The sequence below is a fragment of the Panulirus ornatus genome, chromosome 11 (genome assembly GCF_036320965.1).
Source record: "Panulirus ornatus isolate Po-2019 chromosome 11, ASM3632096v1, whole genome shotgun sequence".
Classification (NCBI taxonomy): domain Eukaryota; kingdom Metazoa; phylum Arthropoda; class Malacostraca; order Decapoda; family Palinuridae; genus Panulirus; species Panulirus ornatus.
In genome coordinates this window covers 65,982,756-66,002,776 of record NC_092234.1, presented here as the reverse complement: position 1 = coordinate 66,002,776, position 20,021 = coordinate 65,982,756, and the positions used below count along the sequence as shown (strand labels likewise).

Here is a 20,021-nt window from a genome sequence, read left to right as displayed (position 1 = left end):
GAAAAGTATGATTATATAAATCAATAAATAGTATTGTAGTTCCGACAATATTATAAGGCTGCGAGGCATGGGCTATAAATAGAAAGTGGATGTGTTGGAAATGAGATGTTTGAGGACAATGTGTGGTGTGAGGTGGTTTGATCAAGTAATGAAAGGGTAAGAGATGTTTGGTAATAAAAAGAGTGTGGTTGAGATAGGAGAAGAGGGCATATTGAAATGGTTTGGTCACATGGAGAGAATGAGTGAGGAAAGATTGACAAAGAGGGTATATGTGTCGCAGTGGAGGGAAGAAGAAGTGGGAGACCAAATTGAAGGTGGAAGGATGGAGTGAAAAAGATTTTGAGTGATCAGGGCCTGAACATACAGGAGGGTGAGAGGCGTGCAAGGAATAAAATGAACTGGAACTATACCAGGGTCGACATGCTAGCTAAGGACTGAACCAGGGCTTGTGAAACATCTGGGGTAAACCATGGAAAGGTCTGTGGGGCCTGGATGTGGATAGGGAGTTGTGGTTTTGGTGCATTACACATGACAGCTGGAGACTGAGTGTGAATGGATGTGGCCTTTTTTGTCTTTTTCTGGCAAGTGTGAATATGTACATGTGTTTATATGAATATATCTGTGTATGTGTATGTATTTATATGTTGATATGTATGTATATGTACGAGGATAGGCGTTTATGTATATATCTGTGTATATTAGTGGATGGGTCGTTCTTCATCTGTTTCCTGGTGCCACCTCTCTGATGCAAGAAACAGCGATCATGTATAATAAAAAATAAAGAGAAAGGTGCAAGAGGTGAAAAAGAGGGCAAATGAGAGTTGGGGTGAGAGAGTATCATTAAATTTTAGGGAAAATAAAAAGATGTTCTGGAAGGAGGTAAATAAAGTGTGTAAGACAAGGGAGCAAATGGGAACTTCAGGGAAGGGCGCAAATGGGGAGGTGATAACAAGTAGTGGTGATGTGAGAAAGAGATGGAGTGAGTATTTTGAAGGTTTGTTGAATGTGTTTGATGATAGAGTGGCAGATATAGGGTGTTTTGGTCGAGGTGGTGTGCAAAGTGAGAGGGTTAGGGAAAATGATTTGGTAAACAGAGAAGAGGTAGTAAAAGCTTTGCGGAAGATGAAAGCCGGCAAGGCAGCAGGTTTGGATGGTATTGCAGTGGAATTTATTAAAAAAGGGGGTGACTGTATTATTGACTGGTTGGTAAGGTTATTTAATGTATGTATGACTCATGGTGAGGTGCCTGAGGATTGGCGGAATGCGTGCATAGTGCCATTGTACAAAGGCAAAGGGGATAAGAGTGAGTGCTCAAATTTCAGAGGTATAAGTTTGTTGAGTATTCCTGGTAAATTATATGGGAGGGTATTGATTGAGAGGGTGAAGGCATGTACAGAGCATCAGATTGGGGAAGAGCAGTGTGGTTTCAGAAGTGGTAGAGGATGTGTGGATCAGGTTTTTGCTTTGAAGAATGTATGTGAGAAATACTTAGAAAAGCAAATGGATTTGTATGTAGCATTTATGGATCTGGAGAAGGCATATGATAGAGTTGATAGAGATGCTCTGTGGAAGGTATTAAGAATATATGGTGTGGGAGGCAAGTTGTTAGAAGCAGTGAAAAGTTTTTATCAAGGATGTAAGGCATGTGTACGTGTAGGAAGAGAGGAAAGTGATTGGTTCTCAGTGAATGTAGGTTTGCGGCAGGGGTGTGTGATGTCTCCATGGTTGTTTAATTTGTTTATGGATGGGGTTGTTAGGAAGGTGAATGCAAGAGTTTTGGAAAGAGGGGCAAGTATGAAGTCTGTTGGGGATGAGAGAGCTTGGGAAGTGAGTCAGTTGTTGTTCGCTGATGATACAGCGCTGGTGGCTGATTCATGTGAGAAACTGCAGGAGCTGGAGTTTGGTAAAGTGTGTGAAAGAAGAAGGTTAAGAGTAAATGTGAATAAGAGCAAGGTTATTAGGTACAGTAGGGTTGAGGGTCAAGTCAATTGGGAGGTAAGTTTGAATGGAGAAAAACTGGAGGAAGTAAAGTGTTTTAGATATCTGGGAGTGGACTTGGCAGCGGATGGAACCATGGAAGCGGAAGTGGATCATAGGGTGGGGGAGGAGGCGAAAATCCTGGGAGCCTTGAAGAATGTGTGGAAGTCGAGAACATTATATCGGAAAGCAAAAATGGGTATGTTTGAAGGAATAGTGGTTCCAACAATGTTGTATGGTTGCGAGGCGTGGGCTATGGATAGAGTTGTGCGCTGGAGGATGGATGTGCTGGAAATGAGATGTTTGAGGACAATGTGTGGTGTGAGGTGGTTTGATCGAGTAAGTAACGTAAGGGTAAGAGAGATGTGTGGAAATAAAAAGAGCGTGGTTCAGAGAGCAGAAGAGGGTGTTTTGAAATGGTTTGGGCACATGGAGAGAATGAGTGAGGAAAGATTGACCAAGAGGATATATGTGTCAGAGGTGGAGGGAATGAGGAGAAGTGGGAGACCAAATTGGAGGTGGAAAGATGAAGTGAAAAAGATTTTGTGTGATCGGGGCCTGAACATGCAGGAGGGTGAAAGGAGGGCAAGGAATAGAGTGAATTGGATCGATGTGGTATACCGGGGTTGACGTGCTGTCAGTGGATTGAATCAGGGCATGTGAAGCGTCTGGGGTAAACTATGGAAAGCTGTGTAGGTATGTATATTTGCGTGTGTGGACGTATGTATATACATGCGTATGGGGGTGGGTTGGGCCATTTCTTTCGTCTGTTTCCTTGTGCTACCTCGCAAACGCAGGAGACAGCGACAAAGCAAAAAGAAACAAAAAATATGATCAATAAATAGATAAGAAAATGAGTTAATATAGAAATGACAAAGAGAATTGAAAGGAAATAGGCTGTAACCACCTCAACTCCAGTTATCCCACGTCTTTCACCTGCAAAAGGCAGGCAATTTCTGATTAAGGCAGTACAGCCAACACACAAAGGAAATATATAATCATCGGCTAGGTGAACAGAAAGAATAAGAGAATATGTATCCATTGTGTGTTGTAGGGAAGGCAGTAAATGTATATTAAGAGTTGAAATCAGCATACTTGAAAGGCAGTAGACCAAAAGTAACAATGGGAGCAGAAATTAAGTATCTGAATGTAGTGGTGCAGGGGGTTAGGAGGTGAGTCTGCAAAGCCTTGTAGAGGCAATGATCAAAACTAACACAGTGGGAGCAGAAATTATATATCAGAATGCAGTGGTGAAGGGGGCTAGGAAGTGAGTATGCAAAGTCTTGTATAAATTTAGCTGAAAATTTGAATAATTTCCTATTTTGTAAAGAGAAGGAGAAATATCTTTCAGGGAGGAGTCACTTGGGTAAGCTTAACTGATGCCTAATTGGGTATGTGGCTTCTCACTTAATCACGCTCATATGATTTTCCAGCATACTTTAAAGCCTCTATTTGTTTATTCATAAACAACTTACAGGTAAATTTGCATGCATCCACTTTTCTTTTTCATGAATATATTTTTCATGAATGTATTTTGATATCTTATACTTAACATGCAGGAAGGACGCTATGAGGAGGCATGTCAGAAGTTCAGCAATGCCTTGCAAGTGGCTGGTTATCAACCACATCTGTCTTACAACATTGCACTCTGTTACTATCGCCTGAAACAGTATGCTCCTGCTCTTAAGCACATTGGTGAGGAAGGTTGTATTTACTGAGTTTTGTATGTGTTGTATAATCACTTCAGCCTGTTGACTGTCCAGGATTTGGTGAACCTGAATTTTGATAACCATTGACCATTAACCATTGCTGTATCAAAAATGATAGACATACAGTCAACCAAAATATTGATATTCAGGAAGCTTACATTAGCTCAAATCACACCACAGGGAGTTGAGTCATGAGTCTCTGTGGGAATGCATGGGTTGCTGGACTGAGGGTTGCAGGCATGTCACTTGAGAAGTACAACTTCAGTTTAATCATTAGAGCTTGATACATATGATATATACATCATTATTTATTTATTTATTATAATTTGTCGCTGTCTCCCGCATTAGTGAGGTGGCACAAGGAAACAGACGAAAGAATGGCCCAACCCACCCACATACACATGTATATACATACACGTCCACACACGCACATATACATACCTATACATCTCAACGTATACATATATAAACATGTACATTATTCCTGTCGCCACCCCGCCACACATGATATGAAAACCCCCTCCCCCACTTTACTTTACTTTACTTTTACTTGCATTTGCCTTCAACCACCTTTACTTACACACATCACAAAACACACTTACAGCCTTCTGCAACTCCTCTTCACTCTCAGCAGACACAACACAGAATCATCAGCAAAGACGCTTTCCACCATCCATTATATCTTACCACCACACTCAATCTCTACAACCCCCTTTTCATTCATTTCACTTCCATCTCTCTTATCACTACCTCCATATACATTTATATTATTTATTATACTTAGTCACTGTCTCCCATGTTAGCATAAGGTAGCACAAGGAAACAGACGGAAGAATGGCCCTACCCACCAAAATACACATGTATATGCATAAACGCCCACACATACACATATACATACCTGTGCATTTCGACATATACATATATACATACACAGACATATACATATATACACATGTACACATTCACACTTGCTGCGTTCATCCATTCCTGTCGCCACCCAGCCACACATGAAGAACAGCATCAGGCCCACCACGCATGCACAAGATAGCACTAGGAAAAGACAACAAAGGCCACATTCGTTCACACTCACTCTCTACCTGTCATGTGTAATGCACTGAAACCACAGCTCCCTTTCCACATCCAGGCCCCACAAAACTTTCCATGGTTTACCTCATATGCTTCACATACCCTGGTTAAATCCATTGACAGCACGCCCACCCCGGTATTCCACATCATTCCAGTTCGCTCTATTCCTTGCACGCATTTCACCCTCCTGTATGTTTAGGCCCCAATTGCTCAAACTCTTTTTCACTCCATCCTTCCACCTCCAATTTGGTCTTCCACTTCTCCTCATTCCCTCCACCTCTGACACATATATCCTCTTTGTCAATCTGTCCTTGCTCATTCCCTTCATGTGACCAAACCATTTCAATACACCCTCTTCTGCTCTCTCAACCACTCTTTTTATTACAACACATCTCTCTTACCCTTTCATTACTTACACAATGAAGCCATCTCACACCACATAGAGTCCTCAAGCATTTCATTTCCAACACATCCACCCTCCTTCACACAACCCTATCTATATCCCAAGCCTCGCAACCATAAAGTATTATTGGAACCACTATTCCTTCAAACACCCATTTTTGCTCTCTGAGATAACATTCTCACATTCCACACATTCTTCAGCACTCCCATAACCTTCGCCCACGCCCCCATCCTATGACTCACTTCCACTTCCATGGTTCCATCTTCTGCTAAGTCCACTCCCAGATATCTAAAATGATTCACTTGCTCCAGTTTTTCTCCTTTCAAACTTACCTCCTAATTGACTTGTCCCTCAACCCTATTGAACCTAATAACCTTGCTCTTAATCACATTTACTCTCAGCTTTCTCCTTTCACACACTTTACCAAACTCTGTTACAAACTTTTGCAGTTTCTCACCCGAATCAGCCAATAGCGCTGTTTCATCATCGAACAACAACTGGCTCACTTCCCAAACCCTTTCATCCCAAGCCCTCTCATCCACAACAGACTGCATACTTGCCCCTCTCTCCAAAACTCTTGCATTCACCTCCCTAACCTCCCTTACATCCTTGGTAAAAACTTTTCACTGCTTCTAGCAACTTACCTCCAACACCATATACTCTTAAAACCTTCCACAAAGCATCTCTATTCACCTTGTCATTTGCCTTCTTCAGATCCATAAATGCTATGTACAAATGCATCTGTTTTTCTAAGTATTTTTCACATACATTCTTCAAAGCAAACACCTGATCTACACATCCTCCACCAATTCTGAAACCACACTCCTCTTCCCCAATCTGATGCTCTGCACATGACTTTACCCTCTCAATCAGTACCCTCCTATATAATTTCCCAGGAATACTCAACAAGCATATGCTTCTGTAATTTGAACACTCACCTTTATCTCCTTAGCCTTTGTACAATGGCATTATGCATACATTCTGCCAATCCTCAGGCACCTCACCATGATCCATACATACATTGAATATCTTTACCAACCAATCAATAACACAGTCACCCCCTTTTTTTAATAATTTCCACTGCAATACCATCCAAACCCTCTACCTTGCCAGCTTTTATTTTTGCCATATTTTCACTACCTCTTCTTTGTTTACTGACCCCTCTCACTTTGCACACCACCCCAACCAAAACACCCTGTATCTGCCACTCTGTCATCAAACACATTCAACAAACCTTCAAAATATTCATTCCATCTCCTTCTCACTTCATCTTCATCACTACATGTTATTACCTCCCCATTTGCCCCCTTCACCAATGTTCCCATTTGTTCTCTTGTCTTACACACTTTATTTACCTCCTTCCAAAACATCTTTTTATTCTCCCTAAAATTTAATGATACTCTCTCACCCCAACTCTCATTTGCCCTCTTTTTCACCTCTTGCATGCTTTCTTTTGTACATCTCCCAGTCATGTATACTACTTCCCTGCAAAAATCATCCAAGCACCACACATCCCTGCCTCAAACCAGTATATATTCCAAAACTTTCACTCAACTCTCCATCCACTCTTACATATGCATTTGCTTCTTTATAGAAGGCTTTCACATCATCCAACAGTTGTCCCCCTACACCATACACCCTTTACACATCCCATAAAGCATTCCACTCGATTCTGTCATATGCTTTCTCCTGATCCATAAAAGTTGCATACAACTTCTTATCTTTCACTAGATACTTTTCCTCTGTCACTTTTACAACAAAAATTTGATCCAAACATCCCCAACCTTTCCTAAAACCCCCTTGCTCTTCACTTATTCTGCATTCAGTCACTTCCATCACTCTATCAATCAACATTCTTGCATACACTTTTACTGGTATACTTAAAAGACTTATTCCCTTATAATTGCTACATACATCCTTATTCCCTTATAATTGTCACATATGGTGTGGGAGGCAAGTTGTTACAAGCAGTGAAAAGTTTTTATCGAGGATGTAAGGCATGTGTACGTGTAGGAAGAGAGGAAAGTGATTGGTTCTCAGTGAATGTAGGTTTGCGGCAGGGGTGTGTGATGTCTCCATGGTTGTTTAATTTGTTTATGGATGGGGTTGTTAGGGAGGTGAATGCAAGAGTTTTGGAAAGAGGGGCAAGTATGAAGTCTGTTGGGGATGAGAGAGCTTGGGAAGTGAGTCAGTTGTTGTTCGCTGATGATACAGCGCTGGTGGCTGATTCATGTGAGAAACTGCAGAAGCTGGTGACTGAGTTTGGTAAAGTGTGTGAAAGAAGAAAGTTAAGAGTAAATGTGAATAAGAGCAAGGTTATTAGGTACAGTAGGGTTGAGGGTCAAGTCAATTGGGAGGTAAGTTTGAATGGAGAAAAACTGGAGGAAGTAAAGTGTTTTTGATATCTGGGAGTGGATCTGGCAGCGGATGGAACCATGGAAGTGGAAGTGAATCATAGGGTGGGGGAGGGGGCGAAAATCCTGGGAGCCTTGAAGAATGTGTGGAAGTCGAGAACATTATCTCGGAAAGCAAAAATGGGTATGTTTGAAGGAATAGTGGGTCCAACAATGTTGTATGGTTGCGATGCGTGGGCTATGGATAGAGTTGTGCGCAGGAGGGTGGATGTGCTGGAAATGAGATGTTTGAGGACAATGTGTGGTGTGAGGTGGTTTGATCGAGTAAGTAATGTAAGGGTAAGAGAGATGTGTGGAAATAAAAAGAGCGTGGTTGAGAGAGCAGAAGAGGGTGTTTTGAAATGGTTTGGGCACATGGAGAGAATGAGTGAGGAAAGATTGACCAAGAGGATATATGTGTCGGAGGTGGAGGGAACGAGGAGAAGTGGGAGACCAAATTGGAGGTGGAAAGATGGAGTGAAAAAGATTTTGTGTGATCGGGGCCTGAACATGCAGGAGGGTGGAAGGAGGGCAAGGAATAGAGTGAATTGGATCGATGTGGTATACCGGGGTTGACCTGCTGTCAGTGGATTGAATCAGGGCATGTGAAGCGTCTGGGGTAAACCATGGAAAGTTGTGTGGGGCCTGGATGTGGAAAGGGAGCTGTGGTTTCGGGCATTATTGCGTGGCAGCTAGACACTGAGTGTGAACGAATGGGGCCTTTGTTGTCTTTTCCTAGTGATACCTCACACACATGAGGGGGGAGGGGGAAGGTATTCCATGTGTGGCGAGGTGGCGATGGGAGTGAATGGGGGCAGACAGTGTGAATTGTGTGCATGGGTATATATGTATGTGTCTGTGTATGTATATATATGTGTACATTGAGATTTATAGGTATGTATATTTGCGTGTGTGGACGTGTGTGTGTATACATTGTGTATGGGGGTGGGTTGGGCCATTTGTTTCGTCTGTTTCCTTGCGCTACCTCGCAAACGCGGGAGACAGCGTAAAAAAAAAGAAAAAAAAAACATCCTTAGCACCATTTCATTTGAAGAAAGGAACAATAATATCTTTCACCTAATTCTCAGGTGCAACCTTCTGTTTCCATGCTACATTTCATATCAGATGCATCCATTCGAGCACACTTTCCCCTCCATACTTCAGCATTTTAGCCATAATCCCATCCACTCCAGGTGCCTATCCCACCTTCAGCCTTATTATTGCCCTTCTTACCTCCATTTTTGCTGTAAGTCATTGCACTTGTATCTTCTTCCTTCCATCCTCCATACCCATGAATGTAACAACTTCTGCCTCCCCTTCGCCCACATTCATCAGTTCTTCAGAATACTTTTTCCATCTTCATTTCACTTTCTCTTTTTGATAGAGCAACTCCCCTGTGGAAGAGAATGTATAGCCCTTTTTATTTCTATATTTCACAGCCTTGTATCCAACTACTTATTCTACAACCTTTAATAGTATTTCTCTAAACATTTTAGATACCTTATTCAAACATGACTGCAACCCAACATTCACTATACTTCCATCTAAGCTTTCAGTTACCTTCCTTTCATACTCCTTCCTGTATTTTTTCAGATTCATCTTCTCACCAACACTTTTACCTCTTCATTCTTCCTTACGCCATACCACCACTTCTCCTTGATCCTCATCCCCACAAGAACCACAGAATGGTCAAAGTCTCTAAAGAATCCTCTCACAACTCTAGCATATCACATGGCCTTTCTCAATCTGTCATCCACTGCCACATAGTCAAAGCCTTTTGCTCTTTTCCCATCTTTTTCTCATCCATGTATATCTTCTGATCTTGTGCTGAAAAAAATGAGTTTGCAAGAGTAAAACTTTCAGCACAAATATCCACAAGATAACTTCCATTCTCATATATTCTAGGCACTCCCCACTTACCAACTATGTCACCAATTTCACCTCATCCCACTTTCACATTCATATTTCCCAAAACGACCACGTTTCTCTCATTCTCAACACCATTTATACAGTAATTCAAATTTCCCCAGAAAAGCATCATTTCATCCTTACCTCATATTCACAGGGACATATACACATACCCATACATAGTTCACAATCCCAGTATTTCCTTTCACTCACACTATTCTTGATACATTCCATCCATGCTCCTTCTAACCCTCTTCCCTGATACTTTTCACTCATTCCTGTTCATACTACACTTCCTTCCATAACTTTTTTTTTGATGTTGAAGACTCCAGTTATGGATAAAAGTCCACATCAAGGCTGGACCTTTATTGAAATACAGACAGAATTATGAAACGGAAAAAGAAAAGACAAGACTTTTGAGGAAGTGAAAGACCTATCTTTTGAAATATGCCAGGCCATAGTTAATGAGAAAAACATGAGAAATAGAGTTCCAAAGCTTCAACGGGTAGGGAGAGATGTAGGTATCAAAACCGCCCTCCCTCGAGTTGCCGATGGCCACACAATAATCATGTGACGCAGCAGCTTGCCGAGTATTGCATGGTCTAGTCAGTGGTTGTGGCACACATGCAGTCAGCTCTCAGGAGCAAAAACTTAAGTAATACCTATAGAAGAGGGAAAGTGAACCAACATTGCAGCATAGGGCAAGAGGGTCAAGTTTGGAAGTTAGCCTGGGACACTTTATAAGTCGGATCACTTTTGACACTGTCAAGTATGCATATAGAGCTACACCACCCCATATGTGAGAGCAGTGCTCCGTACAAGGACAAATCAGTCCCTTGTGTAAATGGAGCAACTGTTCAGAAGAGAAGTTTCGACATCTAAACAGGACCCACTCAGTTTCTTACAGGCAGACTTAGTTATTCCTGTAATGTGGGGTTATTGAATCAAGAGGTAGAATTGTCAAACCTTCAAAGGAAAGACGAGAGTTGTAAGAAGTTTTCAATCGAGAGATTGGTAGAAATTGGCTCTATGAGGCATTAAACGTAAGATTTTGTCTGCCCCACTGAGATAAACTGTCCAAATCTGATTTTATTGAGGAAGCTGTGTCAAGATGAGATGCAGATTGAGTGAGAGAAGAAGGAGCAGAATCAAAGGGTGTGGATGAATGCAATATTAAGTCATCACCATATGAGTGCACTGGATTATTTGTGAAGGAGAGGAAATCATTGAAAAAAGGGTATGGGTTTCCCCAGTCCCTCATGCATTCAAACTCTAACTTTTAAACCTCTCCACAAGCTCCCTTCTTTTACTCTCACTACATCTAAACAACAGAATCTGTACCATATAAATACTTTTGATCTCATACAATTGAAACGTTCATTTAGAATCTGCAGCACATTTCTAGGTGTGGATTTATCACCTTTTGAGGTGCAATGTCCCTTAACTACCTGTGTTTCAGTGGATGAGAGATTTGCTGCAGTCACATTTTTCTCCTCTTTCATATCAGATTTATTGATGCTTAAATCTATTCCATCCAGGAAAAATTTGCATTTTTGAACCCATTCTTCCCATATTATTGCTAATGAATGCTGGTTTAAGGTAATAGAAAAGGGCTGTTGCCTTTTACATACCCAAGTGTCACCTGTCAGAGTACTGACTTAGTGTGTAGATGAAGGTTAGGTCTTGGGGCTGGTGCTGGTCACACAAAGTGGGTGAGACTAATTGGAGAGGGAGTTTTGTGTGGTGGTGGACCTCATTGGCAGGTTTTGGTATCACTTGTTCTTGGAGCTGAGCTTTGAAATAACTTACTGAAGATACCCACTGCCATCATACTAAACCTGCTAGCCATATGAATAAAAGGAAAATGACAGTGTCCATTATCTGGCCTGCCAACATTCTGCTAATCATTCCCATTTTACCAGTTTATTAGATTTGCTTTATGCAATATTGATTTATAGTGTCTTATTAAATCCTGCATATCATTAAAATTACCAGATGAACTTGTATAGATCACATTTTCTAACTTGCAGCAGCAAACCTTTTCATGCTGTGCATGTTGACAAAAGCTAACAAGTACCACAGGTTATATTTCTACATGAAACATTAGGCAAAATGTAATAACGTATTATTACTTTATCCACACCAAACCACCACCACAATATAGTGAGTACACTCCCGTGATAAATATTACGTACTACTGTAGTGCTGACACGACCCCTTCCCTTAAGATCAAAACATATCGCTATGCACACTGCTACCTTATAGCAAACTCCATACTTCTGTTGTAGGCTGTAAACTGAGAAACATTACATGGAACAGTTGATGTTCTTGTAAAATGATATACCTTTTTCATTATAGTCCATTATACTAAAAACTTTCTGACTTCCCCCTGGGTAATTATATTTAGAATGAAATGATTCAGTAGCTATTCAAGTGCTTCATTTACTTACTACATAGGTCGTAAGAACTATCCCTTATGACAAACCCAAACGTTGTAGAGGTCACCCACGAGTTGGTGCCATTTGTTTTTGTAAATGGAGTGAAGGAAATGGAGTGAGTGTGTGATTGCCTGTGTGCTTATGAATAAATGGGGTTGCATTATAGTCAAGTAATTAAGACCTCTAGCACAACCTATCCCTGGGGATAGGGGAGAAAGAATACTTCCCATGCATTCCTCATGTGTCGTAGAAGGCGACTGAAGGGGACGGGAGCGGGGGTTTCGGTGCATTATACATGACAGCTAGAGACTGAGTGTGAACGAATGAGGCCTTTGTTGTCTTTTCCTAGAGCTACCTCATGCACATGCGGGTGGAGGGGGTTGTCATTTCATGTGTGGTGGGGTGGCGACTTGAATGAATAAGGGCAGACAGTATGAATTATGTACATGTGTATATATGTATATGTCCGTGTGTGTATATATATGTATATGTTGCGATTTATAGGTATGTATATGTGCTGTGTGTGGATGTGTATGTATATACATGTGTATGTGGGTGGGTTGGCCCATTCTTTCGTCTGTTTCCTTGCGCTACCTCACTAACGCGGGAGACAGCGACAAAGTATGATGATAAAAAAAAATACTGTAGTGCGACAGGAATGAATAAGGGCAGACAGTATGAATTATGTACATGTGTATATATATGTATATGTCTGTGTGTGTATATATGTGTATACGTTGCAACGTATAGGTATGTATATGTGCTGTGTGTGGATGTGTATGTATATACATGTGTATGTGAGTGGGTTGGACCATTCTTTCATTCGTTTCCTTGCGCTACCTCGCTAACGCAGGAGACAGCGACAAAGTATGATAATAGAAAAAAATACTGTAGTGCTGACACCACCCCTTCCCTTAAGATCAAAACATATCGCTATACACACTGCTACCTTATAGCAAATGCTGTACTTCTGTTGTAGGCTGTAAACTGCGAAACATTACACGGAACAGTTGATGTGCTTGTAAAATGATATACCTTTTTCATTATAGTCCGTTATACTAAAAACTTTCTGACTTCTCCCTGGGTAATTATATTTTGAATGAAATGATTTGGTAGCTATTCAAGTGCGTCATTTACTTACTACATAGGTCGTAAGAACTATCCCTTATGACAAACCCAAACGTTGTAGAGGTCACCCACGAGTTGGTGACATTTGTTTTTGTAGATGTGATGAAGGAAATGGAGTGAGTGTGTGATTTCCTGAGTGCTTATGAATAAAGGGGGTTGCATTATAGTCAAGTGATTAAGACCTCTAGCACAAGCGGCAATAAACTTCCTAATTTGCGATTAACATCACTCTCAGCATGTTTGTATGGTCTTACTTATTTCTATGTTTGCTTGATAAAATATTGTATGTCAGTTTCAGTTATCAGCATACTCATATTTCACCTGTCTCTGCCCCTCCCTCCTTACCTTATTACTTTGTCACCCTCTCACGCTCCCACTCGGCAACCCCAGGTCACTAATGAAAGCTTTGAAGCAGCAAGTTCCCTGGGTTCACACCTCACAGAGGAAGAGGATTGAAAACAATGTCTGTCCCAGTTGAAAGTGGAGGCAGCTGTACATAGCCATTTTGGCAGTTCAGTATCAAAAATCATGATAGCTAGACAAGGATATATTACTAAGGGTACTCTCAGAAATTGATATAGCCCCATTCCCAGTAACTAATGTGTCATTTTTTCAATTTGCCATTAAAAATCCAAGTTAGAAGCTGTGATCTGAAACAAAAAAAATTCATCATGTCAAGTGTGATCATTTAAAGTGAGTGGATGGAAACAGTGTTTTTGAGAGAAAAAAAAATCCATTTTATAATGAAAAACACATCAACTTCCAAACAACTAAATTTCCAATTTTCCAAAATTTTCAAAACTTTTTTTCCCAATTTGAACTTGAAATACCCTAAATTGGTTAAGTTGGGTTAGGTTGGTTAGATTTTTGCCCTTTTCATAAAATGGCTGTGTGAATCCTTTTGAATGTGTCTTGGTTAATATCTTCTTTTTTTTCCTTCATTTTCAGTTAGCCTACATCATGAGTGAAAAGAGGAAAATTCAGATGATGCAAATAGAATTTGTATGGAAAATGTGATTTTTCATCAATATTTGCATGTCTACTGTACAGGCTTGTAAGGAAATCTTGTAATTCATATGTATATATAGAAGGTTTGGTAAAGTGTGTGAAAGAAGAAATTTAAGAGTAAATGTGAATAAGAGCAAGGTAATTAGGTACAGTAGGGTTGAGGGTCAAGTCAATTGGGATGTAAGTTTGAATGGAGAAAAACTGGAGGAAGTAAAGTGTTTTAGATATCTGGGAGTGGATCTGGCAGCGGATGGAACCATGGAAGCGGAAGTGGATCATAGGGTGGGGGAGGGGGCGAAAATCCTGGGAGCCTTGAAGAATGTGTGGAAGTCGAGAACATTATCTCGGAAAGCAAAAATGGGCATGTTTGAAGGAATAGTGGTTCCAACAATGTTGTATGGTTGCGAGGCGTGGGCCATGGATAGAGTTGTGCGCAGGAGGATGGATGTGCTGGAAATGAGATGTTTGAGGACAATGTGTGGTGTGAGGTGGTTTGATCGAGTAAGTAACGTAAGGGTAAGAGAGATGTGTGGAAATAAAAAGAGCATGGTTCAGAGAGCAGAAGAGGGTGTTTTGAAATGGTTTGGGCACATGGAGAGAATGAGTGAGGAAAGATTGACCAAGAGGATATATGTGTCGGAGGTGGAGGGAATGAGGAGAAGTGGGAGACCAAATTGGAGGTGGAAAGATGGAGTGAAAAAGATTTTGTGTGATCGGGGCCTGAACATGCAGGAGGGTGAAAGGAGGGCAAGGAATAGAGTGAATTGGATCGATGTGGTATACTGGGGTTGATGTGCTGTCAGTGGATTGAATCAGGGCATGTGAAGTGTCTGGGGTAAACCACGGAAAGCTGTGTAAGTATGTATATTTGCGTGTGTGGACGTATGTATATACATGTGTATGGGGGTGGGTTGGGCCATTTCTTTCGTCTGTTTCCTTGCGCTACCTCGCAAATGTGGGAGACAGCGACAAAGCAAAAAAAAAAATAAAAAAATAAAGAAGGTTCTTGTTTTTGTAATACTACTGGTGTCATATTTGTCATTTCAAAAATTTACTGTCATATATTCAAGAACAACTTTCAAAAAATGCTACATGTTTTCGTGTTGATAACATAGGTTTTCATTCTTAAGTACGGCTATTTAGAAAAGAAGGAGTCACGCGGGGAGTGCTCATCCTCCTCGAAGGCTCAGATTGGGGTGCCTAAATGTGTGTGGATGTAACCAAGATGTGAAAAAAGGAGAGATAGGTAGTATGTTTGAGGAAAGGAACCTGGATGTTTTGGCTCTGAGTGAAACGAAGCTCAAGGGTAAAGGGGAAGAGTGGTTTGGGAATGTCTTGGGAGTAAAGTCAGGGGTTAGTGAGAGGACAAGAGCAAGGGAAGGAGTAGCAGTACTCCTGAAACAGGAGTTGTGGGAGTATGTGATAGAATGTAAGAAAGTAAATTCTCGATTAATATGGGTAAAACTGAAAGTTGATGGAGAGAGATGGGTGATTATTGGTGCATATGCACCTGGGCATGAGAAGAAAGATCATGAGAGGCAAGTGTTTTGGGAGCAGCTGAATGAGTGTGTTAGTGGTTTTGATGCACGAGACCGGGTTATAGTGATGGGTGATTTGAATGCAAAGGTGAGTAATGTGGCAGTTGAGGGAATAATTGGTATACATGGGGTGTTCAGTGTTGTAAATGGAAATGGTGAAGAGCTTGTAGATTTATGTGCTGAAAAAGGACTGATGATTGGGAATACCTGGTTTAAAAAGCGAGATATACATAAGTATACTTATGTAAGTAGGAGAGATGGCCAGAGAGCGTTATTGGATTACGTGTTAATTGACAGGCGCGTGAAAGAGAGACTTTTGGATGTTAATGTGCTGAGAGGTGCAACTGGAGGGATGTCTGATCATTATCTTTTGGAGGCTAAGGTGAAGATTTGTATGGGTTTTCAGAAAAGAAGAGTGAATGTTGGGGTGAAGAGGGTGGTGAGAGTAAGTGAGCTTGGGAAGGAGACTTGTGTGAGGAAGTACCAGGAGAGACTGAGTACAGAATGGAAAAAGGTGAGAACAATGGAAGTAAGGGGAGTGGGGGAGGAATGGGATGTATTTAGGGAATCAGTGATGGATTGCGCAAAAGATGCTTGTGGCATGAGAAGAGTGGGAGGTGGGTTGATTAGAAAGGGTAGTGAGTGGTGGGATGAAGAAGTAAGAGTATTAGTGAAAGAGAAGAGAGAGGCATTTGGACGATTTTTGCAGGGAAAAAATGCAATTGAGTGGGAGACGTATAAAAGAAAGAGACAGGAGGTCAAGAGAAAGGTGCAAGAGGTGAAAAAAAGGGCAAATGAGAGTTGGGGTGAGAGAGTATCATTAAATTTTAGGGAGAATAAAAAGTTGTTCTGGAAGGAGGTAAATAAAGTGCGTAAGACAAGGGAGCAAATGGGAACTTCAGTGAAGGGCGCAAATGGGGAGGTGATAACAAGTAGTGGTGATGTGAGAAGGAGATGGAGTGAGTATTTTGAAGGTTTGTTGAATGTGTTTGATGATAGAGTGGCAGATGTAGGGTGTTTTGGTCGAGGTGGTGTGCAAAGTGAGAGGGTTAGGGAAAATGATTTGGTAAACAGAGAAGAGGTAGTAAAAGCTTTGCGGAAGATGAAAGCCGGCAAGGCAGCGGGTTTGGATGGTATTGCAGTGGAATTTATTAAAAAAGGGGGTGACTGTATTGTTGACTGGTTGGTAAGGTTATTTAATGTATGTATGACTCATGGTGAGGTGCCTGAGGATTGGCGGAATGCGTGCATAGTGCCATTGTACAAAGGCAAAGGGGATAAGAGTGAGTGCTCAAATTACAGAGGTATAAGTTTGTTGAGTATTCCTGGTAAATTATATGGGAGGGTATTGATTGAGTGGGTGAAGGCATGTACAGAGCATCAGATTGGGGAAGAGCAGTGTGGTTTCAGAAGTGGTAGAGGATGTGTGGATCAGGTGTTTGCTTTGAAGAATGTATGTGAGAAATACTTAGAAAAGCAAATGGATTTGTATGTAGCATTTATGGATCTGGAGAAGGCATATGATAGAGTTGATAGAGATGCTCTGTGGAAGGTATTAAGAATATATGGTGTGTGAGGCAAGTTGTTAGAAGCAGTGAAAAGTTTTTATCGAGGATGTAAGGCATGTGTACGTGTAGGAAGAGAGGAAAGTGATTGGTTCTCAGTGAATGTAGGTTTGCAGCAGGGGTGTGTGATGTCTCCATGGTTGTTTAATTTGTTTATGGATGGGGTTGTTAGGGAGGTGAATGCAAGAGTTTTGGAAAGAGAGGCAAGTATGAAGTCTGTTGGGGATGAGAGAGCTTGGGAAGTGAGTCAGTTGCTGTTCGCTGATGATACAGTGCTGGTAGCTGATTCATGTGAGAAACTGCAGAAGCTGGTGACTGAGTTTGGTAAAGTGTGTGAAAGAAGAAAGTTAAGAGTAAATGTGAATAAGAGCAAGGATATTAGGTACAGTAGGGTTGAGGGTCAAGTCAATTGGGAGGTGAGTTTGAATGGAGAAAAACTGGAGGAAGTGAAGTGTTTTAGATATCTGGGAGTGGATCTGGCAGCGGATGGAACCATGGAAGTGGAAGTGGATCATAGGGTGGGGGAGGGGGCGAAAATTCTGGGAGCCTTGAAGAATGTGTGGAAGTCGAGAACATTATCTCGGAAAGCAAAAATGGGTATGTTTGAAGGAATAGTGGTTCCAACAATGTTGTATGGTTGCGAGGCGTGGGCTATGGATAGAGTTGTGCGCAGGAGGATGGATGTGCTGGAAATGAGATGTTTGAGGACAATGTGTGGTGTGAGGTGGTTTGATCGAGTAAGTAACGTAAGGGTAAGAGAGATGTGTGGAAATAAAAAGAGCGTGGTTGAGAGAGCAGAAGAGGGCGTTCTGAAATGGTTTGGGCACATGGAGAGAATGAGTGAGGAAAGATTGACCAAGAGGATATATGTGTCGGAGGTGGAGGGAACGAGGAGAAGAGGGAGACCAAATTGAAGGTGGAAAGATGGAGTGAAAAGGATTTTGTGTGATCGGGGCCTGAACATGCAGGAGGGTGAAAGGAGGGCAAGGAATAGAGTGAATTGGAGCGATGTGGTATACCGGGGTTGACGTGCTGTCAGTGGATTGAATCAAGGCATGTGAAGCGTCTGGGGTAAACCATGGAAAGCTGTGTAGGTATGTATATTTGCGTGTGTGGACGTATGTATATACATGTGTATGGGGGTGGGTTGGGCCATTTCTTTCGTCTGTTTCCTTGCGCTACCTCGCAAACACGGGAGACAGCGACAAAGCAAAAAAAAAAAAAAAAAAAAAAGATATGTAGATCTGATGGTTATCTTATGTTGGAAAGAATGCAGAGTTTCAAGTTAAGGCTTGTCTTTTCATGGGGAATTGACAACTTTTTTTGGAAATCCTTGAAATCTAATGATGGAACAAAAGGGTTTAGTGTAGTGACCAGACTTGAGAAACACATCATAGCTTTGTTAGCATTCGAAGAGGTAAAAGTAATAAAGATATCAAAAGAAGGCTCAGTTTTTCATGCAAAATTTGCACTTTTGGGGAACATCTCTGAAATCTAATGATGCAGCATAAAGGTTTAAGGCAGTAATTAGATCTGAGAAGCATATTGTGGTTTTGGTGTAGCATTATTATGAATATTCTTCTGAACATTGCTTATCCAGGGACTTATTTGTGGTTTTGTTATTTCCTAGAAAACAGTTTGTCTCCTTGACAATTGTCCTGAGGTGAGCTCCATGGACAGGCTAAATGATGCGAATTTCCAAGACCCTTTCACATACACATTTCTGTAACTCATTTCCTGACAGTTAATATTTGAAACAAGGGCTTCTCTGACTATGTCCTATCCACATTACTTTTGCTTTTCCTTGTGTTGAATTTCATCAGCCATGTATAAGACAAATTTTTAAGTCTTAAGTCCCCTTGTTAAGTTAGTTCCTCATTATACTTAACATCTTTTACGACCTTGGTATCTTCCACTATCATATTCAGGTATGAGTCCACTCCTTAGTGTAAGTCATTTACATAAATCAAAAAGAGCAAGTGGCTTTCCAATGGTAATCCAAACATACCTTAAGAATGCTCTTGACCTGTGTCCTTTGCTTCTTTCCACTGAAGTAATTTTCTCTCCTTCAAGGAATCCTCCCAGTTATTCCTGCTTGAAGATCCAACTTCCTATGTGATCCAGTGTCATATGCTTTCTGGCGGTCTAGAAACATACAATCTACTCATCCATCTTTGTTTTCCAAAACAGACCTTACTCTGTCATAGAAGACTAAAAGAGATTTGTTACACATGATCTTGTATCCCAGAATTCATATTGTCTTTCGCTACGGTAGTTTCTCTTTTGCACTTAGTCATTCCTTTGCTTTTTGATAAAATCTCCTCCTGTGTTTTAGAGACTATGCTTGTTAAGAGAGACTATTCTGTAGTTTAGTGCAAATTCTCAGTTTGCTTAAATGTAGGGAGGACATTTGCCCTCTTTTACTTCTTTGGCACTGCAACTTCATCTTGGAATATACTGGATGGGTGAGGAAGTACATGGATAGAAGCCTGAGTTGAGATGCACATTTCACCTGACACCTCAACCTTGTGGGCATAAGAATAGGTTTAAAGTTAGTTTAGAAAACTGTAACCACTTTGATTAACTGTAATTAAGCAGAAATATGACTGTACTCTGTTAATATTCATGCATGTGCTCATATATGGCTGATTTGTTGAGTTTGCTTAAGTCCTCTTATAATGCCTATTGAAAAAGAATCTGCCAAATAAGATTCACCAAACACTTTTTGCTCTATTAGATGGGAGCTTCCTTGAAACACCATTTGAAATAACACTCAGAGACTAGGGAGGGCTGCCATTCCTGTAAACAATCCTGAAATGAACAGAGTACATAGAATGAGAAAATTAGATACTCTCATTAAAACATTTA

The 20,021-nt window shown here is 41.0% G+C and overlaps 1 protein-coding gene across 1 annotated transcript in view; it reads left to right on the top strand.

The window, feature by feature from the left end:
* Positions 1-20,021, top strand: part of Ttc30 (tetratricopeptide repeat domain 30) — a 424,420-nt gene that overhangs the window by 188,510 nt on the left and 215,889 nt on the right. Inside the window, exon 6 of the mRNA XM_071666254.1 lies at positions 3,537-3,672. Within this exon, the coding sequence (XP_071522355.1) occupies positions 3,537-3,672 (136 nt within the window). The remainder of the gene's footprint in view (positions 1-3,536; positions 3,673-20,021) is intronic.